General features: G+C 46.7%; 1 protein-coding gene across 1 annotated transcript in view; it reads right to left on the bottom strand.

The window, feature by feature from the left end:
• col6a2 (collagen, type VI, alpha 2) overlaps positions 1 to 24,842 on the bottom strand; it is a 104,910-nt gene that overhangs the window by 41,361 nt on the left and 38,707 nt on the right. Inside the window, exons 13-19 of the mRNA XM_069936193.1 lie at positions 17,873 to 17,926; positions 16,639 to 16,701; positions 13,753 to 13,815; positions 6,386 to 6,439; positions 2,312 to 2,347; positions 926 to 988; positions 514 to 576 (exon numbers count right to left, since the gene is read on the bottom strand). Coding sequence (XP_069792294.1) covers positions 514 to 576; positions 926 to 988; positions 2,312 to 2,347; positions 6,386 to 6,439; positions 13,753 to 13,815; positions 16,639 to 16,701; positions 17,873 to 17,926 — 396 coding nt within the window. The remainder of the gene's footprint in view (positions 1 to 513; positions 577 to 925; positions 989 to 2,311; positions 2,348 to 6,385; positions 6,440 to 13,752; positions 13,816 to 16,638; positions 16,702 to 17,872; positions 17,927 to 24,842) is intronic.

Raw genomic sequence — 24,842 nt, 5'->3', positions numbered from 1 at the left:
CCTGTTTGCTTAAAAAGACTGCTAATTCAAAGCTGCAAACAGTCATAAAAGTCTTAGAGTTAAGTAAGAAGGGTTATGTGATTAATAATAAAAATTATCGTTTTTTTTTTAAATACCATTGTCATGGTGCTGATCCAGTATGTAACACCATACTGTCACCAGGAAGACTGCAGCAGTTCAGCAGGCCATGTCACCAGAAGCTTCTTGACCCCCGAGACTTGAAGGGCAGACCTGACACCTCCCTGCGAATGTCACAGAATGCTTGCAGCCCAAGGTGGCCAATTGCCCCATCATGTCAGTGCTGGCTCCCCTCCCCCCCACCCCCACCAGAGCAAGTCCCGTTCCACCACTCAGTCCATTGTTTGAAGACTTGGAAAGCTTTGCCCCGAATATTCACACACCCCATTTTATTAATCAAACATTCCAGAGAATATATGCCATCAAATGTTTTTTTTAAAAGCAACCTTTCCACCAGATTTTCACTAGTTCGTTGGTTAGCAGGCATTTGCTTACCTTCTCTCCTTTCATTCCAGCTTCTCCTGGCAATCCTCGCACACCTTCAATTCCACTGTCACCCTTTCAAGGCACAAGAATGTAATCAGTGCTCCATCACCCATCAATTCTACCCCACCGTGACGCAGAGTGAAGCTTTTGAGGTGGCTGGCTGCAGAGCTCCTGGGGGTGGGGGTGGTGGTGCTGAGACACCTTACCCATGGATCAACCCCCAGCTCAGGTGTGACAGCAGCGCCACACCCAAAACATTTAAAGGGCACCTGATCGAAGACCTTGTGGAGAAAATCCCACTGGAGCTCCTCCCATGGTTCCCCCTCCCCCGCCCCAGTGCATCCACTTCAATGACCCTTTGTTAAAGAAACCCCTACAATGGCAGGGGGGGGGGGGAAAGAAAAAAAAGGAGCAACCTCACCTTTTCTCCAGTGTTCCCTCGTGGCCCCGGAGCTCCTTTGGGCCCGATGTCACCTCTACGACCCTGAAAATTGAGAAAGGCCAAATAAAAATCAACAGCCTGTGCTCAACCTCCACACTCAGTAACATCTCCCGAGACAACACCGCCATGTCTTATTGCAAACTCATCCCTCCCCTTATATTGATTTCAATCTCTTCTTTCTTTTACAATCATTTATTTATATATATCTAGAGTACGATGAAGAAAAGGGAATGGAACTGAAAATACAACATACATCTATCTGAAGATAAAACTTCAGATATAAACCCCCACCCCCCCACCACCACACTAGGTGAAGGCAGAAAAGCCATCAAAAATATGACATAAAAACCCCACCTAACCTACTCTACTAAGAAAGAAATCTAACCAAAAAAACATCTGAAGGTTACACATATTTTGTAGCTTTTGGATCATAAAATAAAGGTAAGACTTTAAGCACTTTCAGGTGGCCAGAATACCCAACCGTAAAGCTGCCTATTCTACCCCAATGCGGCTGTCGGGTGGCTGCTTGAAAATGGAGAGCCCAGCCAGGAGGAGCACTTACCTAACCCTCCTCCTGTAGGTATAATCTCCGGCTCCGAGAATCCCCCGCTGCACCTGAAAGCAGAAGTGGGACTACGGCCGCAGTCCACAGAAGCCGGCTCTCCTTCAGCCGGCACGTTCAGGTGACAGAAAGTCATCTTCTCTGTGGCCACCTGAACGTCCCAGCTGCACTCCCCCCAGCCACGTCTGCCGGCGCATTATCTGCGTCCGAGCACCTGAAAGTGGCTTTTATCTCATCTGGAAGAGCGAATGCATCTCATCCCATTAGAAACATTTACATCAAATGAAGATAAGTCAAGCATCTTCCAATTTCACCGATGAATCAAATACACGACATCTCAATATTTTTTCCTGAACTTAACCCCATTGGAGTTTACATACCAGGGAAGCCACAGCAAGCAAGACTTTCACCTCATCTACCCACTGCACTCGTGCATGTGGCAATAAAGTTAATTCGTATGCATGCAAGCCCATCCTTTATCTACGTGTTATCAGTGAACCCATTTGTGAATGCCTGCACACGCCCGTGCACACATGCCTAGACGAGCTTCAGAGCCACCATCTGCATGTGGAGATCAGATGCCTCGGGACACCTGCACCAATCCCACGGACTTGCAGCAGGCCCATGCAAGAGGTAGACCTGTACCCGCAGATGTTACACATCACCGCCTGACTCGTTCCTGTGTCAGAGAAGGGCATTGGGCAACATTATAAATTTTGGTTGCAGCTCCACAGAACATCTGTGAGTTTAAGACGCTCTCTGCAAGTAAACAACACATGTTTTACAAAGCATCTAAAAGTTACCACATCTCCTTTTGGGCCTGGGTTTCCTTTGCTTCCCTGTGGGATTCAATAAAGAAGAACAATGTTAATGAACAAGACATGGAAAGACACCAATGCACATTTATAAGGTAAAGGTTCCATTATGGTCACGTGCATATAACGTACATGAAGTTCTTTAACTTTTGTCTACCATAAGACAAAGGAGGAAAAACCCAACACCCAACCAACCAATTTTCCCTTGCAACCGTGCCTGCCTGTCCCACATCAGACTTGTCAGTCACCAACGAGCCTGCAGCAAACATGGACATACCCCTCCATAAATCTTCGTCCGCGAAGCCAAGCCAAAGAAAGAACCATAAGGCAGACATAGTCGCCACTTTGTCCAGCGCCCCTTGCAGAAACCTATAGCACCTGGTGTCCCCAGTGGTCTCCCCTCCCAGTACTGACTAGGCCTGAGCCTGCTTAACTTTTGAGATCAGACAATCCCAGACATATTCAGGCTATTAGGTGCAAACACCCCCCCCCACCCCCCCCCCAACAGCTGCTCCTTCGTCGGGATGGAAACTCTACTGTCATTGACAGCTTATTTCCCCAATGCTTTAATTTGTCTGAGACCCTCAAGCTGCTGTGTTACTTATGAGGGAATGGGCAGGAAAATGGGCAGATGCTCTGTCAGACCTGGCCAAAGACACATTTGTTGTCTGTGCACGACCCTTGCACTCCCTGCCTTAGGTTATGTCAATATGCTGATCAAGGGCAGTACATCCTTCAGGAATGCCACTTTTAGCTGTTTGCTCTATATTCTGCAGTCAATACTCAGTTCTCCCTCTTACACCCAGAAAGTGGTAATGGTGCCACCTGCAGGCAAGGATGGCAATCTCATCCCTGGGTCATTATCAAGTCTGGAGCAGACACATTTGTGCCACTGAGAGCACATAAACAATCCCAACCTCCATCCAACAGGGGGACTGAACAGAACTCAACCATCTCTGGCACCAGGCATAATTCGAGAAGGCCAGAGGCCTTACTTTGGGCAAGGCCAGGATGTGCTGAGGTGGGCATGGAGGACTCCACTGGCTACTGCTGGCAGAAGCTGCGGGACAGCTGCAAGGCCCGAAAACGAGGGGAGCACTGACTGGCCCCTGACAATCTCCCACGCATTGGATGGAGATGTGGGGTCCTGCTTCAAGCAAGAAACAATGGGCCCGCCAAGCAGAAAGAGAGATTGGCCTGGAAATACCTGCTGGCATCCATTCCTAGACCCATTCCAATTTCTGTTCACCCTCTTCCCCTATCCCTCCACCTCCCTTCCTTCAGCCCCCTATCCATTCCTTCACCTTTCAGAAGAGCTGCCCTCTCCCCGCACCCCCCATCACTTCCCAACTCTCTTTTTCTCTCCCACTTGTTTCCACCTTTAATTTTCTTAACCTGTTAAAAGTCCTCCTTCTTCCGTTCCTTTCTCCCTCCTCTCATCCTGCCCCCTCACCAGGGGAGCAGTGCTGCCGGAGATCACCAGCTGGGCCACCGTTTTAGGTGAGCTCCGGCACTTAAATATTCAGTGCTGCATCCCTGCCCCTCACACCTTTATATTCAGACTTGCGCCTGCTTTTTTCACTCTTGGCAAAGGGCTCAGACCTGAGACGTTGACCACCCTTGACTTCCTCTGGATGCTACGTGACCTGCTGAGTTTCTCCAGCACACTTGGGTATTGCAATCAATCCCAGCGTCTGCAGACTTTCTTGTTTAACTCTCAGTTTAGGTTCACATCAAGTGAGAGGCCACCCTAGCGAGTGTATAGGTTCAATGGATCTTAATTAGAGAGCTTGTGCATGACTCGCAGCTGCTACAAATTTTTCAGTCACAGAGAGGAACTTTGCAGGCACTAAGTGCAAAGAGATATCCTGGGATGAGACTTCATATGCTGCTCCAAAGCCAGCTAAATAGGCGATGAAACTACTTTACTAGAACACTCTGCATATGAGCAAGGAATTACAAATATAAATCATTTATTACAAAGTAACTTATTTTTAAATTTTAGACATAAAGCACAGTAAATGGCCATTTCAGCCCACGAGTCCGTGCCACCCAATTACACCCCATTAACCAACAACCCCAGTACATTTTTGAAGGGTGGGAGGAAACCGGTCCCACCCTATCTCTCCCCCAGGGAAAGTCCACGCAGATACATGGAAAACAAAAACTCCTTGCAGACAGCGCGGGATTTGAAACAGGGCCCCGATGGCGAGGGGTGCAATGGCATTACGCTCACCGCTGCGCCAACAGGGCCGCCCCAAAGATTAAAAAATGTTAAAAGATAAATACAAAAAAGAGAAACAGGGAGGTTAATCAGAAGGGAGAGGGATTCTGAAATTGCGACAATGGAGGAATGTGACGTAGAGTAGAGCAGGAGGGGAGATCGTCGGGTGGGACGACAGAGCAGGAGGGGAGATCGTCGGGTGGGACGACAGAGCAGGAGGGGAGATCGTCGGGTGGGACGACAGAGCAGGAGGGGAGATCGTCGGGTGGGACGACAGAGCAGGAGGGGAGATCGTCGGGTGGGACGACAGAGCAGGAGGGGAGATCGTCGGGTGGGACGACAGAGCAGGAGGGGAGATCGTCGGGTGGGACGACAGAGCAGGAGGGGAGATCGTCGGGTGGGACGACAGAGCAGGAGGGGAGATCGTCGGGTGGGACGACAGAGCAGGAGGGGAGATCGTCGGGTGGGACGACAGAGCAGGAGGGGAGATCGTCGGGTGGGACGACAGAGCAGGAGGGGAGATCGTCGGGTGGGACGACAGAGCAGGAGGGGAGATCGTCGGGTGGGACGACAGAGCAGGAGGGGAGATCGTCGGGTGGGACGACAGAGCAGGAGGGGAGATCGTCGGGTGGGACGACAGAGCAGGAGGGGAGATCGTCGGGTGGGACGACAGAGCAGGAGGGGAGATCGTCGGGTGGGACGACAGAGCAGGAGGGGAGATCGTCGGGTGGGACGACAGAGCAGGAGGGGAGATCGTCGGGTGGGACGACAGAGCAGGAGGGGAGATCGTCGGGTGGGACGACAGAGCAGGAGGGGAGATCGTCGGGTGGGACGACAGAGCAAGAGGGGAGATCCTTGGGAAAGAGAAACAGAGGAGATAATTGGATGGTTCAGCAGAGAAAGAGGGTAGATCATTAGGAGGCAGATATAGTGGGGAAATGATCAGCAGGTATGAATTGATTTGCTTGTTATCATGTACAGAGCAGGAGGGGAGATCATCGGGTGGGACGAGAGAGCAGGAGGGACATTGTAAAAAAAAAAAAAAAAAAATCTTCATTTTTTGTGCTATCCAGTCAAGTCAATTCATACAGCAGATAGTGCAAATAATAACAAATAAATGAAGAGTTAGACAACAACCTGGGGAGTAATGTTACAACAGATCACATAGGCCAGGCTATGGAGAGAGTAGACAAAAATACACAGTGCAAGGACTTTATCTTTTGCCAACAAGAGGTTGATATAAGTTCTGATAACAGCCTTGAAGGAACTGTCCTTGAATCTGGAGGTTTGCATTTGCAGACCCATGTATGTCCTGCTTGACAGAAGGTTGTGGGGTCGGGGGTTGGGGGGGGTAAAAGAGGTGTGAGAAGTTGACCAAGGTGGAATGTCTCCATCAATATGTCGGCAGCTTTCCCTGAGACAGTGGATATAGGTGGAGTCGATGGAGGGGAAGAGGTTGGTTGGGGCTGGCCTGAGCGCTAGAGAAAAGAAATAAGGGACTGAGATGGAGGGAAACAAAAATTAAAAGCGGAGCTGAAAACAGAAGGGAATAGCCGATCGACAGTGAAACAGATGATTGCGGGAAGGTCATCCAGGGACAAAACAATGAGGTCAGCAGGTTCATAACGGATAATAGATAGCAGAAGAATCAGATGGACAAGCCATGCCAAGTGAGAAGAGACTGAGTGGAGAGGATCAAAAGGTGAACAAGTGATAGGAGCAATAAACAGCAGACAACAACCTCCTCCCATCCATCTGAGCCAGAGGTTTAAAATCACACTGCGATGGAAGGCAGTGTCCCCCTCGAGAAGTGCCGGACTTGGAGTGTCGATAATTACCTTCGTTCCCTTCTTGCCCAGGAGTCCAGGGCGCCCAGGTAGTCCTGCCGGCCCCTAAAGGAAAACAATCCCAGTTAACCACAAATTGTTGTCCACCATTGTTCTCATTCGTCTCACGGGTGCGAGGTGGGGTGGGGGGGGGTGTAAAATCAAAGAAAACCACTGGAGCAAGCCAAGCTCGCCCAGTTTGCCCGCATTCATCCCAGCCTCCTTACCCCAACCTTTCCAAAATACTTTTGTCTTTTGAACATTACTAACACCTTCTAACTGCCTTCTAACACCTCACTCTATACCATACCATGAAAAATTGTCCAAAGAGTCTCTTTTAAATCTACCCCTCCCCCCCACCACCACACTTTAAACCCAATCATTTTAAAATTCACCTCATCCATCTCTCCCCCCACCCCACCCCCCTCACGATTTTGTATAACTCGACAAGGCCACCCCACAAACCCCTATTCATCAGGGAAAAAAAGGCCAGGTCAGAATCAGAATTTATTGTCACAAACATGTCACAAAATCTTTTGTTTGACAGTAACATTGCAACGCGAAACTGCTTTAAATTACACTTCAAAGATAAATAAATAGCGTGGAACAACAGGGGAAAGTGAGGTAGTGTTTGTAGTTCGTTGTCTGATGACAGTGGGGAAGAAGCAGTCTTTGAAATGTCAGGTGCTAGTTTTCAGGCTCCTGGACTTTCTTCCCTGTGGTGGCAGAGTGAAGAGGGTATGGCTTGGGTGCTGGGGGTCCTTGAAGATCGAGGCTGCTTTATCTATGGTCTAACTAACCTATCCTTACAATTCCAGTCCAGATCCTTGTGAACCTTCCTTGCACCTTTTCCTATTTAATGGCATCATTCTTTCAGCGAGAACCACATTTTAAACGTGGCCTTATCAGTGCCTTGGACATTTATAACATGGCGTCCTAACTCAGTGCCCTGACCAACGAAGCCCAAGTGTATTTTCACTGTCCTACGTCAACATTTTCAGTGGAGATTTAAGTCGTTAAACGAAAGGAGGATGGAAAGGTTCGTGCATGCGTATCGAGTCACCCAGACATCTTGCGGCAATTCATTATCTTTAAAATGTAATCATAACTGTGGAGTCAGAGATAAGATCACCAGGTTCAAGCAGAGAGTTCCTATGAACAGGAATGAGGAGATAAGAACAGAGAACGTTGGAGATACTCAGGACAGGCCGCAGTGGTGGAGAGAGAAACAGTCAATAGTCCAGGCTGAGGCCTTCGGTCAGAACTGAAATTGTTTCCATTCTGTTGATCAGTTCTGAGCATGTTTTGACATCTGCAGTTTTCTCGATGCTGGTCCAGGAATGAACGTCATCCAGGGTAGCGCTACGATTTCTTCCTCTCAGATGGCTGGCGCTGCAGGATTCTTTGGGACCACCTGACAGGGACAATACCTCTCCAACTCCACCTGGCACCATGCTGGCCAGCAAGCGTTTTCGGGGCCGGAGCTCCAACACGCAACTTCTGCCTCAAAGACGATGTGCACTAGTTACCACAGAGCCATGGCACTGCAAACCCAGAGGACATTCAAACTTCCTTTAGCTAAGATTCAATTAGCACTGCTTCTCACACTCACAGAGGAACTGCATTCGATCATGTTGCTGCCGTTTTCCACCCTGGTCTCACTTTTAAGTGGTCCTTATTTGAATTTTCCACTTGCCTTTCTTGACACCTTTGCTTCAAGAACTCACCCAGAACTCTTCTCAGCCGCTCTCCCGCTCTTGCGCCTTTCCATTCCCCTGGCTCCGCCATCCCCATCATATCTGCCCGTCGCAGCCAACAGGATCTTCATTCATGCTGTCTCCACTTCCTGTGCCCCATTTGCTCCACCCTGAGCCAGGACTCCCACCAACCTGCAATGGATCTGGTCACCTCGCCAATGAGATTCCATCACCAAACGTCCTCCCCATTTCAGAATTCCCTTTATGACTCCAGAGTTAACTCCACCAATTACTCCTCGTCCCACAGCAGGATCCCATGCCACACCGGCCCTATATATCTCACCTATCCCTACCATTCAGAAACCTAATCAAACCATCCACCTGTATTCACTTCAGCTTGTTCCAATTTAGCAGAAGAGGATTCCGTTGTTGTCGGAACTTCCCTTTGTTGCCTTAATTTGTGTGATTCATGAAGCCATTTTTCTACATACTAATGTCACACCTTTGGCATGCTCCAAAATTGGAATGTAACCAGCCATTGCAATTAATCATTCTGCTCAGCAAAATGCATCAGATGGGTGGGGAGGGGGGAAAACGGGTCTCTCCTGCAGCTAGAGAAATGGCTGCCCTGCAGAGATGCTCATATGATGGCCCCCCCCACACCCCCACAACGTCCGGTGATCCAAGCACAGATCAGGACTATGGCTTTGCTGTGTTACAGGTGAGAGCGGCCTCTCAATCTCCACCCCACACCGTCTTCATCCCCCCCCATCCCTGTCCTTTGACGCTATTCTAGCAAAGTTCTGAGAGACGGCAGGAAGCTACAGCAAGTTGCAAACACAGTGCATTTCCACCTCAGGATTCCAACAGTGGGACAAGGACAAATTAAGCAAGTCCAATTATTCTCAATTAACCTACAATCCCCAGTAGGTTTTGAATGGTGGGAGGAAACTAGAGCACCCTGTTGTGTGTGGACTGTCTGGAATGTGTGTATTACGGGTGGTCACCTGTCCTCCTTGGCAGAAACTCATTCAGAAGTCACATCACCTGTCAATCAAGGTTGGACTCCGGCCAACCATTGGTGCACACCTTGCCATTGGCTAATTTAAAATGCCCAGATCAGAACTGTATAAAACATCAATGCAGAGCACATTTCTTTCTCTCTCTGCTTTGTGGTCCAAGCCCTGGACATTGCTCCATGCTGGGAGCTTGTTGGAAGTGTCGCGGGTAAGGTGTGCATTGCATTGAAGTCTGAGCCGTAGTATGGTATTAGCTCAGTACTTGCAGAGAGCCGCACCTCTGTTGGTACGGGGAACCGGGTGTGTGTAAGAGTCCTTGTTTGTAGTGCGTGCACTCAAGTGTGTGACCGTGTTGAGTACAGGTTCAAGATTGTCAGAGTCCAAGCGAAGACTGAAAGAAAGGAATGTCTATATCATCGCTTTAGCGAAATAGTGATCGAGTACATCTGCGTCAGGTGCACCGAGATGCAGTTCCTTAAGGACCGAGTTGGGGAACTGGAACTGCAACTTGAGGACCTACGGCTGGTAAGGGAGAGTGAGGAGTTGATAGATTCAACTTTCAGGGACATAGTTACCCCAAGACCAGATGTGTCAGGTAAGTGGGTAACTGTCAGGGGAGGGAAGAAAAATACCAGGAAAATGGAGAGCACACCTGTGAATATCCCTCTCAGTAACAGGTATATTTTGTTGGATGCTGTTGAGGGAGATGACCTGACAGAAGCTGGCAGCAGTGACCAGGTCACTGGCACTGAGCCTGGCATGGTGGACCGAAAGGAAAAGAGGAATGCAGTGGTCATTGGGGACTCCATTGTCAGAAATACAGACAGGAGATTCTGTGAGCCAGATAGGTATGCCCGAATGGTGTGCTGCCTCCCTGGTGCAAGGGTGCGGGATATCTCAAATCAGGTCCAGGGTATTCTAAAAGGGGAAGGCGAACAGCCTGATGTCTTGGTACATGTGGGTACCAATGACATAGATAAAAAGGAGGAAGTACTGAAAAAGGATTACAGAGAGCTAGGACAGAAACTAAGAAATAGGACAGCCAGGGTGGTGATCTCTGGTTTGCTACCTGTGCCAAGTGCAACTGAGGACAAAAATGGAAGGTTAAGAAAAATGAATGTGTGGCTGAGGGGCTGATGTAAAGGACAGGGTTTTTGCTTCTTGGATCATTGGGATCTCTTTTGGGGAAGGCATGACCTCTACAAGAAGGATGGGTTACATCTAAACCCAAAAGGGGTCAATATATTGGCAGCTAGGTTTGGTACAGCCGTCGGGTGCGGTTTAAACTAATTTGGCAGGGGGGTGGGAACTTGCATGATAGGGCAAAGGACAGAAAAGATAAAACAGGAAAGGTTAGGTTAAGCAGCGAAAGTAAAAAATCAGAAAGAGCAAGGAGGGTGAAAAAAGCAAATCTGAAGGCTTTATATCTTATTGCATGAAGCATTCGGAACAAGGTAGATGAATTAGCTGTGGAAATTGAGATAAACAAATATGATTTGATTGGGATTACAGAAACATGGCTACAGGGGGGCAAGCCTGGGAACTTAACATCCCGGGGTATACTTTATTTAGGAGGGATCGGCAAGAAAGAAAAGGGGGTGGGGTAGTATTGATGGTGAGAGAAGGGACCGACACGATTGACAGAAAGGATATCAACTCGGAAGATGCGGAATCTATATGGGTAGAACTGAGGAATAGCAAGGGGCGGAAAACGTTAGTGGAGGTGGTATATAGGCCTCCAAATAGTAGTGTAGAGGTGAGGGAAGGCACTAAAAGAGAAATTAGAAAAGCATGCAATAAAGGAACAGCTGTCATCATGGGAGACTTTAATTTGCATATAGATTGGACTAGCCAAATTAGTAAAAATACTGAGGAGGAGGAATTCCTTGAATGTTTACGGGACGGTTATCTAGACAAATATGTCAAGGAACCAACTCGGGAGCAGGTCATTTTAGATTGGGTATTATGCAATGATAAGGGGCTAATCAACAATCTTGTTGTACGAGGTCCTTTGGGTAGGAGCGATCACAATATGATCGAATTCTCACTCGACATGGAGAGTGATGAAATTAAAACCGAGACTAAGGTCCTGAATTTAAATAAAGGGAATTATGATGGTATGAGATGGGAGTTGAGTAAGATTGATTGGGTGGTGTTAATGGGGGAGTTGACTGTGGATAGACAATGGAAAGCATTCACAGATCTAATGGAGAAATTGCAAAAATCGTTTATACCGGTTTGGCATAAAAATAAACCAAAAAAGATGACTCAACCGTGGATAACAAGGGAAATTAGAGACAGCATTAGGTCCAAAGAGAGAGCATATCAATTGGCCAAAAAAAGTACCACAACCGAAGACTGGGAGCAGTTCAAGATGCACCAAAGGAGGACAAAGGGATTAATAAAGAGAGCAAAAATTACAAAAGTAAGCTTGCAGCAAATATAAAAACCGACTGCAAAAGCTTTTATAAATATGTCAAGAGGAAAAGATTGGTGAAATCTAGAGTAGGTCCTTTGCAGTCGGAATCAGGGGAATATATAATGGGGAATAAGGAAATGGCAGACCAATTAAATTCTTACTTTAGTTCTGTTTTTACAAGAGAGGATACAAATAACCTCCCAAGGATGTTGGGAAACATAGAGACTAATGCAAGGGAGGAACTGAAAGAAATCAGTCTCTCTAAGGACATGGTCTTGGGGAAATTGATAGGATTGAAGGCAGATAAATCCCAAGGGCCTGATAATCTACATCCTTGGGTACTCAAGGCAGTGGCCATTCAGATAGCAGATGCTTTAAGAATTATTTTCCAGAACTCGATAGACTCAGGATCAGTACCCATGGATTAGAGGGTAGCTAATGTTACCCCACTATTTAAAAAGGTGGGTAGAGAAAAAGCGGGGAATTATCGGCTGGTGAGCCTTACATCAGTAGTGGGCAAAATGATGGAATCCATTATTAAGGATGTAATAGCGGAGCATATGACTAGCAGAGAAGGGATCGGACGGAGTCAACATGGATTTACAAAAGGTAAATCGTGCTTGACAAATCTATTAGAATTCTTTGAGATGGTGACAGGTAAAATGGATGGGGGAGAGCCAGTGGATGTGGTGTACCTGGACTTCCAAAAGGCCTTCGATAAGGTCCCGCATAAATGACTGGCTTCCAAAAATCAAGGCTCATGGGATTGGGGGCAAAGTATTGATGTGGATTGAGAACTGGCTGGCAGGTAGAAGACAGAGAGTTGGGATAAATGGCTCGTTTTCTGAGTGGCAGGCGGTGACCATTGGGGTGCCACAGGGATCTGTACTGGGACCCCAGCTGTTCATAATTTACATTAATGATCTGGATGAGGGGATTGGATGTAATATCTCCAAATTTGCAGATGACACTAAGCTAGGAGGGGTTGTGTGCACGGAAGAAGGGGTCAGGAAGCTCCAGTGTGATTTGGATAAATTGAGGGACTGGGCAGATACATGACAAATGCACTACCATGTGGATAAATGTGAGGTTATCCACTTTGGTAATACAAACCGGAGGGCAGATTACTATTTGAATGGCAATAGATTAAGAGATGGGGAAGAGCAGAGAGACCTAGGGGTACATGTACACCAGTCTCTGAAGGCGAGCATGCAGGTACAGCAGGCGGTTAAAAAGGCAAATGGTATGTTGGCCTTCATATCAAGAGGGTTTGCTTATAGGAACAAGGATACCTTACTGCAGCTGTACAGGGCCTTGGTGAGACCACACCTAGAGTATTGTGTGCAGTTTTGGTCACCTTATCTAAGGAAGGATGTTCTTGCAATGGAGGGAGTGCAGAGGCGATTCACCAGGCTGATACCTGTAATGGCAGGAATGAAAGATTGCGCAAATTGGGATTGTACTCGCTGGAGTTTAGAAGATTGAGAGGGGATCTCATCGAGACATATAAAATTCTGGCAGGACTGGACAGAGTGGATGCAGATGGGATGTTTCCAATGATGGGAAAATCTAGAACCCGGGGCCATGGTTTGAGGATAATAGGCAAACCATTTAGGACCGAGATGAGGAGGAATTTCTTTACCCAGAGGGTGGTGAATCTGTGGAATTCATGGCCACAGAGGGCAGTAGAGGCAGGTTCATTAAATATATTTAAGAGGGAATTCGATATATTTCTTCAGTATAAGGGTATTAAAGGTTACGGAGAGAAGGCGGGGACGAGGTACTGAACTTTAAGATCAGTCATGATCTCGTTGAATGGCAGTGCAGGCTCGAAGGGTCGAATGACCTACTCCTGCTCCTATCTTCTATGTTTCTGTTTCTATGAGTACTGCTTCCCGTGTTAATTAACGTTACGTGTGATTGTAACACTTGTGTCCAGACTCATCTCTCTGTGAACCCACCGAACCTGATACTCTTCCCAAAACATCACATGCAGGCAGGGGGAGAATGTACAAACTCCTTACAGGCGGGACCAGATTCGAACCCCGGTCACTGGGGCTGTTTACAGCATTGCAATAACCGCAATGCTGACCATGTCGCCCTCTGCGCTGACCATAAAGGAGGGATGAAGTTGCAGCACCCGTCAAGCCACCCAAACCCTCCCCCTGGAGATAAGGAGTGAGGCATCAAAACACCACAACCATCAGTGTTCAGAAAGGGGATGACTAACTCGCTCAACATTACCTTGGGGCCTTTGTCTCCAAGAGATCCAGGAGGTCCACTTCTTCCAGGACGTCCGATATCTCCCTGGAAAGGTAGGACAGGGAGGGCAATTTTATTCAGTGGGACTTCCTTTTTATTTCAGTGTTCTTATTGGTTTTAACATACGGCAATAATAATAAAGTAAGTTCATGTCATTACAAGTGTTAAGTAAACATTAAACATAGGTGCAGGCAAACCCAAGTTATTCAATGTAAAAATTTAAAAAAACATATTTTAATCTAATAATCAAACCCCACCCTATAAGGGTTTCTGGCCAAGTTAAGGTGTCCTCTACTAATAACAGGTCAGTCCTGCAGTTTATAAGCTTCCGCCTCATTGCATAGAATATCACAACATGATGTTGGGCTGACCTATATATTCCTAGCCAAAAAAAACCACAAAAATCTTCTTACCCTGTAACCCTCTTTTTCTTTTAGCCTATCTAAGAGTCTCTTCATTGCCCCTAATATTCCAGCCTCCACCATCACCCATGGCAAGGCATTCCAGGCCCCCATAACTCTTTGTGTAAAAGAAGAAAAACACCCTGATGTCTCCCTTAAACTTCCCTCCCTTCACTTTGTACACATATCCTCTGGTGTTGGACATTCCCACCTTGGGAAACAGGCACTGGCTGTTCACCCTATCTGCGCCTCTCAGAATTGGTACACCTCTGTTATGTCTCTTCTCACCCTTCTACACTCCGGAGTGAAAAGTCCCAGCTCCGCCAACTTTGCCTCATATGACTTCTTTTCCAATCTAGGTAATATCCAGGTAAATCTGCTCTTCACCCTCTCCATAACCTCCACATCCTTCCTATAATGAGGTGACCAGAACTAAACACAATGCTGTGGTCCTACAGAGATTTGTAGAGTTGCAACATGATCTCTCGACTCCTAAATTCAATCCCCTTATCAATGAAGCCCAGCATCCCAGAGGCCTTCTTAACTATCCTATCAGTCTGAGTGGCGACCTTGAGGGATGTATGGATTTGGACCCCAAGGTCCCTCTGTTCATCCACACTCTTGGGTAACTGACCATTAACCCTGTACTCAGCCTTCTAGATTTCCATTCCAAAATGCATCACCTCACACTTATCTGGATTGAACTCCATCTGCCATTTCTCCACCCAACTCTGCATCCTGTCTATATCCTCTTGTAACCTTCGACAATCTTCAGCTCCATCCACAACTCCTCCAACCTTCGTGTCATCTGCGAACTTACTGATTTATAAAAATCAGGGAGTCCCAGAACAGATCCTTGTGGAACTCCATTATTCACCAACCTCCAGGAAGAATACTTGCCTTCCACTACTACTCTCTGCTTTCTTCCTACAAGCCCATTTTTTTAGCCACACAGCCAAGGTTCCCTGAATCCCGTGCCTCATGACTTTCTGAACGAGTTTCTCTTGGGGGCCTTACTAAAATCCACGTAGACTATATCTACCACCCTACCCTCATCAATTTCTTTTGTTACCTCCTCAAAAATCTCAATTAGACTCACAAGGCAGGACCTTCCCTTCATAAAGCCATGTGAACTATCCCTGAGTAGACTGTACTTCTCCAAATGATCATAGATTCTATTCTTCAGAATCCTCTCCAATAGTTTGCACACCAATGACACAAGAATCACCACTCTATAATTCCCATGATTCTCCCTATTACCTTTTTTTAAACAAGGGGACTACATGTGCAAGTCTCCAATCCTCCAACACCTCCCCTGCAGCTAAAGAGGACTCTCAGATCATACCTACTGCCCCAGCTAACTCTTCCCTCACTTCCCACAGCAACCTGGGGTATATCATGAAGGGCCCCGTGGACATCAATTTGGATGTTTTTAAGAAGGTCCAACACTTCCTCTTCCTTAATCTCCACATTGTCCAGCACACAGGACTGTTCAATTCTGACCTCATCCTGATCAAGGGCCTTTTCTCTGGTGAATGCTAAAGCAAAGTATTCATTTAAGAATTTCACAACCTCCTCCACCTCCAGGCACATGTTGCCTCCTTTATCCTTTAGCAGTCCCACGATTCTTGTCATTCTTCTGTTCCTTACCTACGCACAGAACACCTTGAGATTCTCCTTAATTCTACATGCCAAGACTTTCTCATACCCCTTTTGAAGTCCTTCCTTAAGCTCCTTCCTGTCTATCATATACTTCCCATGAGCCCTTCCTGTTTCCTGCTCTCTATATCTAATATACGCTTCCATCTTCATCTTAACCATGGTTACCATCTCTTGTCTCAGTGGGACAAACCTATCCTGAACCCAGCACAAGTGGTCTCCAAACATCTTTCACTTCCAAACATTTTCCTGAGAACATCTGCTCTCAATTTACTCTCCCTCGTTCCTGCCTCAGCCCGTTGTAATTAGCCCTCCCCCAATTGAACACTTTCCCGTTTTTTCTGCTTTTATCCTTGTCTATAGCTATGCTAAAGCTCAGGAAGTTGTGGTCACTCTCACCAAAATGCTCACCCATTGAGTGGTCTGCCACTTGACCAGGCCATTAACCAGTACTAGATCCAGTGTGACCTCTCCTCTCGTCAGCTGGTCCACATACTGTGTCAGGAATCCTTCTTGGACACACCTGACAAATTCTGCCCCACCTGTACTATGGTACAGAAGGCCCCAGTGTAACTGTCCCTCTGCTCCCATTCTTTCCTCTTCAGGGTTCCCTGCTGCATATTCCCGAACCCCAAACACAAACCAAAGCTTAAAGGGGCATTTACTGCAGCCAATTAGCTTGAGAAAGCTGGAGCAAACTGGAAACTCCGCACAGGGGGAGTGTGCAGACTCCACAGAGGGAGAGCATGAAAACCCCATGCGGGCAGAGCTTAAGAGGAATAAATTCTCGCAGGGAACACAAACATACCTTCGAACCGGGATCGCCAGCAAATCCTCTCTCACCAGCTTCGCCTGGATAACCTGGGGGACCCTGTGAGCAAAGGAACCACGGCTTCATTAGTGCAAAGAGAACAGGCAGTCTCAGCATCAAACCACTGTGGCAGTGGCGTTTCCCCCTCCTTCCCATACTGTGAATCACGGCCTCTGGAGAGATACGGATGCAGGACTCACAGAGCTTCGAGTATGCTGCATGGGGCCATGTTTTTGGGAGTTCACAGCGCACACTGGGATTATGATCAGTAGGAGTGCAGCGGGGGGGGGGGGCACAATTGGATGATGGGAGGGGTTGTGGGAGCACGCGGGGGAAGGGGCAGGTCAGCTCGGGGCCATAGCTAGCAGAGATGCGGTTTATTGGGGAGGGAGATAACATCCCCACCTAATTATTCAGGCCCAATTAAGGATCCTTTTACTTCATGTGGACGCTGCAAGACCGGCTGAGTTTCTCCAGTATGTTTATGGATTGCATTGGACCCCTAGTTCACCTCCTCCAGTCGCTCATTCCTATGTTCCAGATTCCACCACTGGCTCGTCAACTGGTGGGGGGAGGGCTCGGAGAGGTGATGGCCTGAGGAAAACACCATGAGGAGGGCGAGGGAGATCACGACGGATCATTGGAATGAGGTGGAGCTAGGGAGGGACAGGGCAAGGGAAAAGAAGGCAGCGCCACTCGAGGAACAGGCACTAAAGGGACACAGCTCAAGAAGGCAGCAAGAGCTGGACAACGATTGGCTGATGCCAGAGAGGTCAAAGCAAGAAAGAATAGGAAGTGTGAGCTACGTTCTTCTTGTCATCCTCTGCATCAGGGATGGGGTGAGATGTTGGGATCGATGTCTGATTGGGTCTTCCACATACACCAGCTAGAGCAATAACACAGGTGTATTTTCTGCTCTTAAATCTATATTGAGCAGTGTTAAAATGCCTGGATTTATTGGCCGCACGATGCCAATCTGATTGAGAAAGCCCTAACCCATCTCTCGCCACTGTGTCACTGCTCTTCCCGGTTAGATGATCGGCCACAACACCAGTGGGGCTGTCCGGCCTCACGAATATTTTAAGTTTAAATTTAGGTGTACAGCGTGAATCCCGTCCCACGAGCCCATGTCACCCAATAGACACCGGATTTGATCCCGGGTCACTGTAGCATCGTAGCGTGATGCTAACCATGCTGCACTGAAGAATAATTCAAAGGGAGAGTCATTTACCACAGTGCCGGGATCTCCCTTGCACCCTGGAGGTCCTATACGTCCCAGTTTTCCCTGAAAAAAAAAACACACAAAGACAACCTGGTTAATAGTAACAGGAATAACCAGCCCGTTGTGCTCTTTTATCCAATGTGTATATGACACAGGATAATAAACCATATTGTATGCAACACAACATAAACTGCAGGCAGAGCAATAATATGGGGATATTTGATCCTCTTCATTCCATCGTGAATAATAGCGTTATAAAACTTGGTTGCACGTGCCGACGCAGTTGGAGAAAGGGAGGATGAGAGGTGACTTAATGGAGGACTACAAGATCAGATGGCGAGCCAGCACTTTCATTTCTCCTGCACGTGTATGGTTTGCCTATATGCATCTGCTCGTGCATCTGTGTGACTTGCACCGAGGACCAGGGAATGTTGTTTCATCCAGTTGACCACATGAGAAGTAACTTGAGGACAATAAACTTGGCTTTTCCTGGGGTGACCATTACAAGCACCAGAGGCCATCTGTGCAAGGTGAGGGGAGGAAAATTTAGGGGAGATGTCAGGGGTACATTTCCCCCCCACCCACAGAAAGTAATGGGTGCCTGGAAATGCATCCTCAGGGCTGGTGGTGGAGACTGGTACAATCTGGACTTCTAAAAGACCCTTAGACAGGCATGTAGATGGAAGAAAAATAGAGGGTTGTGGGTGCGAGGTGGGAAAAGTTTGAATAGGTTTAGAGAGGCTGGCACAACATCGTGGGCCAAAGGGCCATTCTGTGCTATAATGTTCCGTGTTCTCACACATCTGTACATTTGACCTCTTTGTGATGTGGCTTTCTACCTCTTTAGAGTGGTGGTTGAAAAGTGTAAGGTAAAAACATCATGAGTTGGGACCGGAGAAGGAGTCACCCAGTACTAAGGAGTTACAGGATGCAGGTGTGACCTTGTACGCTCAAGATAAGTGTGGCAATAACAAGATGATGTGCAGCAGACTAACAGAGAAGGGTAGCAACAGCTTATTCATTGGACAATATAATGGTATGATAATTTACTAAGTGCGTGTCCTGAGGTATAAAAAAACACCACTTGCTGATATCGGGAGAATGCGCCTTCTCCAACTAACACTGTTAGTTGCAAGTGTTACAATCCGGTAATAAAGAACCTTGATTTCGACTCAGTCTGGTGTCTGACTCACTCATTCTCGAACAAAGCAGACCTAACAATTTGGTGACCCCGACGTGATGGGTGAGTGGACACTAGACGACGGTTTCTGTTTTTCTTGACAATCATCTCAGCCGGCTGACAAAAAGGTCCAGAGAAGCCTGTTTTAACAAAATTCTCTTTCTTAAAATCTTTATGATTGTCAGTAAGAACTGGAGATCGGACAAATTAGACGATCATAATTGAAGGTCGTCACCTGCCAGGATTGTAACACGCAAGTGTTTACAGACAAAACTATAAAAGTCCTTAAGGTGTTTTAGTGACATTTGATAAGTGCTTCGCCGACAAACTACTAGAGTTTAAAAAGTCTTTATTGTGACGTTGCAAAGTCCAATCGAGTGAGAAGGTGGTCTAAGAACAATTGGGGACCTGAGTTTTCTGCCCTAAACCAGTTATTAAGAGGAGAAATCTCCCACGTGAAGGTTGGGCTTTGAAAGAAAATGAAGGTTCAGGCTTATTGGTCTCCATTGTATAAGACTCGCTTATAAATGTCCGGTAGGTATGATAATATCTGTACACTTGAAAACTTAAGAATTTATTTCCCAAATTCGCCGTGGTGAAATACCACAATGGACATTAGAGACCTTGAGATGACAAAAAGAGTACTCAGAGATGCCAGCCTGGTGAACAAGGGCGACGACCAAAGACTGCAAAAGCTGTGTCCGGATCAGGTAGGAGATATCAATGAAAAAGTTGACAGAATCTTAAGAGACACATGGTTTATTCGAAATATTTTTGACAAGTTAAATGAAGGTATTCCCAGCATCACCAAGGAGATAAAGTTACGTGAATTCATAGATTGGTACAGGGAAACTGGACAAAAATATAGCCCAAAAACTTGGTTTCCTAGTTGTAACCCAACTTTCAGACCTCTTTGGGAAAACAGAGAGTGGAAGACGAGCAATCAGAGTATACAGGACAGTCTGAGGTCCACCGGAGGACCAGACTTGGAGACTGTTTCACTAAAAAACTTTTGTCATCCGGCCTGCAAGGAGACATTTTTAAAGGCGATTTTTGTTAACATAGATCCTCTAATCAGACAAGAACCTAAATTAAGAGAGGCATTAGGAAGTGACCCCGCAGCAATGGCTGCACAGTTGCCTGCTAAGACTTTTGACCAAGTTATTAGGGAAATTAATCAGGAATTAGAGAAGCGAAATACCAGTAAAGAGGCATTGGAGAAACAAAGAATTCTCCGAAAATGTGTAGATCGCTGGAGGAAGATGGGGTGGTTACCCGGGAGTGCCAAGATGTTCCTGACAGGTGAGGGAAACAAAATTCTAAAGCGTAGGGTCTTAGATAAGCTGGAAGAAACAAAACGAGACATAGAAAGGAAAATCTTTAATCAAGAGTCTGCACAAAAAAAGATGAGAGACAAGGAGATGCGTTACCGCGATGTCCTAGCTCTATTCAAGGAATTTAGTCTCCCTGATAACCCACCTATTATGGCCCCTGTAGAAATAGCTTGTAGACCCCCGCCCTATGCATACGTTGAGTCACAAGGTACCCCTGACATCCCAGATGGGCCACAGGAGTCACGTCCCTTATATCCAGATATTGAAACACTGGGACATGACAGGAACATCGGGAATGGGGACACATCAGTCAAGATACAGGCCCCTTTACTTAAAATAAAAGGGGGATTAATAGACATTGAGACCCCCGCAGGATCCAAGAAAATAGAAGAAGACTTAGAGACACAGAAAAGGAACATGAAAATGGTTCAGGATAACGTTGAAAACTTAAACAAAGATATGAATGTGCTGGGGCAGATAAGTAAGAAACAAAAAGAATTAATGGTAGACGTATTGAGAGAAATGGAAAAGATAACTACAACACTGTCAGCAGAACTCAAAGCTGGAGGAATAGTAATAGGAATAAAGGACGAAAAGTGTAGTACAGATGAGGAAATGAGATACGGCCCACCATGGGAGGGAAGTAGCACAAGAGAACTCGGGAAGGAGAAGAGTAGACATGCCCGCCTGGACATAGTTAGGATGAAAGAGAAAGTGCTGTAATTGTTATATATATGTTATGTTACGTGAATCCACTAGACAATGACTGAAGAAATTATCTTAGAGACAAGCGTGAACGATATACCTCCGACTCTGAGACATCAGGACCTGACAGGGACAGTGACAGTAGTGACGAAGAGGTGTCTGAACAGGGAGGACAAAATAGATGTATTCCAAGAGTAAAGATGGAACAGAAATCCCCAAAATTGAGATATCAATGCCCATTGCTGATCTCGGGGCGGGGAAATCAAAAGTATGTACCCTGGTCACGAATGGACTTAGAGAGTCTAATGAAAAGACTTCCTCCATTAAGTAATGGGGCTGGTCCATGGATTTCTTGTTTCAAGCGAGAAACCTGTCAGGAACAATTAGCACTTGCAGATGTCAGAACTATCATGATAAAAATGAAGGCAGAAGGAGCCCTGAAGCAAATAGAGAGAACACTCAAAAGCGGAAAATTGGGGGATGAAATAGAATTTGACCCACTTCGAAATAGATTTTGGGAAGCACTTAGAGAAGCATTCCCTACACCCTATAGTCTGGACACCTTGGTAACCCTCCAACTAAAAGAAGGGGAAGGTGCGCATGAGTACCTCTCTCGAGCGTGGGACTTATGGGAAACTGGGACTGGAGAAAGACCGGACCATAGCCCCCTAGGAAATGCTCATTTTCGAAATGGGACAATAAACGGACTACCTGGCCCAGTTCAAGCAAAATTAAAGGACATTGTGGGGTTAGAGACGATGCCAGAGGACTTGTGGAAAAGACACCTGACACATGCACTCAAACGACATCGTCAATCAGAACAGGCTAAGTCAGAAAGTGCATCCCAGAAGGGAGTGGACAAGACAACCGATAAATTGATGAAAGTCATAGAACAAACAGGGATAAAACTAGCGGCCCAACAGATAGTCCCACAGGCCATGGGGCCAGTGATAAATCCGGGACCCCAAGAAAGTAATGGTTGGGAAAGACCACTAAGTACCATGTATAGAGGAGAACATACCCTATGCTGGCACTGCCACAATCCTGGACACTACCAGCGGGACTGTCCAGAGGCTGGGAGAGGAAGGGGCATAGGATTACCTTCTATTAGAGGTAATAGAGGAAGAGGAGGAAATTTAAGAGGACAAGCAAGGGGTAGGGGTGGACACATCGATCGGCCCCAGAAAATTGGGGGATGGCAGAGTGATCAACAAGTATAGGCACCCCAGTATGACAACGATATTTGGGCAGGTGCTGAATTAAATTATTGTCGGGGCCCTGGAGAATCAAAAATCACGCCTCCCTGGGAGCCACCGAAAATTTGGGGGACGGTGAATGGAGAAAAAATTGAATTTATGATTGACACAGGGGCAGCAGTAACGACCGTAATTAAACAACCCCCAGGGAGCACATATTCGGGCAAAACATTATCTACAATAGGATTCTCCAGGATAAGGGAAACACAGCCTTATATCGATAACATCGACATGACATTTAGACGACAAAGGGTCAGAGCACCTGTCCTAGTTGTGCCAAGCTGCCCCATTAATTTATTGGCAAGGGACGTTCTTACTAAACTGGGGATAACCATACAATGTTCTGAGAAGGGCCTTCGGTTAACATGCCCAGGGGACACAATACAGAGGGAAGGACAGTTTGTACTAATGACCCCAACCAATACTTCAGAAGACTCTGAGGAGGTTATTATTTTCTGGAGTTGACTACTGTATGACGAACCAGGCCCAGGTCTGATTAAACAGTTTTTTGAGTGGAGGGCCAGTATTCCCCAGTATGGGGAGCACCAATACCCACTGGATCCCATGCATGTAACATTAAACTATACCATCCACCCGGACCTGGAGTATGAGGAGAGGTGGGACTCTCCAAAAGAAGGGAAGACAGAAATGATACATTGTCCATTTATCTTTGTGGGAAAGGAGGGAATAGCTGCTATGGTTATCTTGTCGGAAGAACAAATGGAGTGGTTCCACTTAGGAGTAGAAAGTGTACCGCATGTAACCTTGGGAATTGCCAAAGATCACCACGTCCGACAATTGGGACCGATGGTGAAGGAGGCAATGGGGTGTGAATACAGGCAGACGGAAGTCCCGGGATATTCCACCTCGGAGGGAGGGAAATTTATCAGACTGAATATTGAAGCATGGGACCGGGTAGTAAATGAGAAAGTAGAAAGAGACCAACCCATAAAAGGAGAAAATATTGATCACGGGGTCTCAGACAAATATCTTTCTGATCTGAGCCCACAGATATGGACAACGGGGCCTTACGATGTGGGAGCAATAAAAGGGGAGGTATTTCTGGAATTAGCCAACCCCAGACAGAAACCGATATGGAAAAAACAATACCGTTTGTCGCCCAGCCAGGAGGAGGGTATTAGGGGAACCATAGGAGGGTTAATGGAGACGGGGGTTTTAAGGGCGGCACCAGACAGCATGTGGAACACGCCCATCATGCCTGTCCCCAAACCAGGTAGAAAAGACTGGAGGATGGTACACGACCTCCGGGAAATTAACTCTGCTACCAAGACCATCGGGAGACCAGTCCCAGACTCATACGTTGCACTTAGGGCTCTGAGTCCAGATCACGAATACTACACTGTCATTGATCTGGCAAACGCATTCTTTTGCTTAAAATTAGCCGAGGAATGCCAAGACTGGTTCGCTTTCACTTACCAAGAGAATCGGTACACATATACTAGATTACCTCAGGGTTATAAGGACAGTCCAGGACTGTTCAATCAGGCCCTTAGTGAAATCCTAGTGAAATTGAAGCTCCCAGAAGATGTTACGCTGATTCAGTATGTAGATGACCTGCTATTAGCAGGAAGAACGGCACATGGGTGCCTAATGGGAACAGCAGTTTTACTCAGGGGCCTAGGTGAGGCAGGGTTTAAAGTAAAGAGGTCGAAATGTCAGATCGGAAGGAGGGTGGTAACTTTCCTAGGAAGACTCGTTGGTAAAAAATGGTACGGCCATGTCCGAGACACATCGGGAAACGATACTAGGTTATCGAAAACCAACAACAGTACAAGACATGTTAGCATTTTTAGGGCTCTGTGGATACAGTCGAACTTATGTCCCAGGATATGTGAGTTTGACCCAGGGTTTGAGGGAAATGGTCACGGAGATAGGTCACCGAAGGCTTAAGGAACCAGTCAGGTGGAATGTAGAACGTGAGGCGGTTTTCCTGCGTGTTAAACAGGAATTGGGGAAAACGATCAGCCTGGCTAATCCGGATTATAGTAAAGAATTCCACTTGGACGTGGCTGAAACTGGGGGCATTGTTAGCTCAGTACTGTATCAGAAGGATAGAGGACGAAGGAAGGTATTGAGTTACTATAGTTGCAGACTAGACAATGTAGAAAGAGGAAAGGCCCCATGTCTTCGTTATCTCGCAGCAGTAGCTAGAACGATACTAAAAACCGCACATATTGTCCACTGTCATCCCCTGGTTATTAATACAGACCACAGTGTCTCAGCCCTTTTAATGTCTAGTGCCTTCAGCTTCTCGGCCAACAGATCTATTAAGATGAAGGACGCCCTTAAGGGTCCTCACATCACCTTCAGGTCGCCAAGGGACAACTATTCCAACATGGCTAGAGGATTGAACTCGGGATTTATGGAGACGCATGACTGTGTAGCAAGAGTCAAGATAGATTCCAAGCTGAGGGAGAAGCTATTTGAGGAACCCATGGAGGAGGTGGATTGGGAGTTATTTACAGACGGAAGTTGCCATAAAA

The sequence above is a fragment of the Narcine bancroftii genome, chromosome 4, assembly GCF_036971445.1.
Source record: "Narcine bancroftii isolate sNarBan1 chromosome 4, sNarBan1.hap1, whole genome shotgun sequence".
Lineage (NCBI taxonomy): Eukaryota > Metazoa > Chordata > Chondrichthyes > Torpediniformes > Narcinidae > Narcine > Narcine bancroftii.
This window is presented reverse-complemented; position numbering and strand designations above follow the sequence as displayed.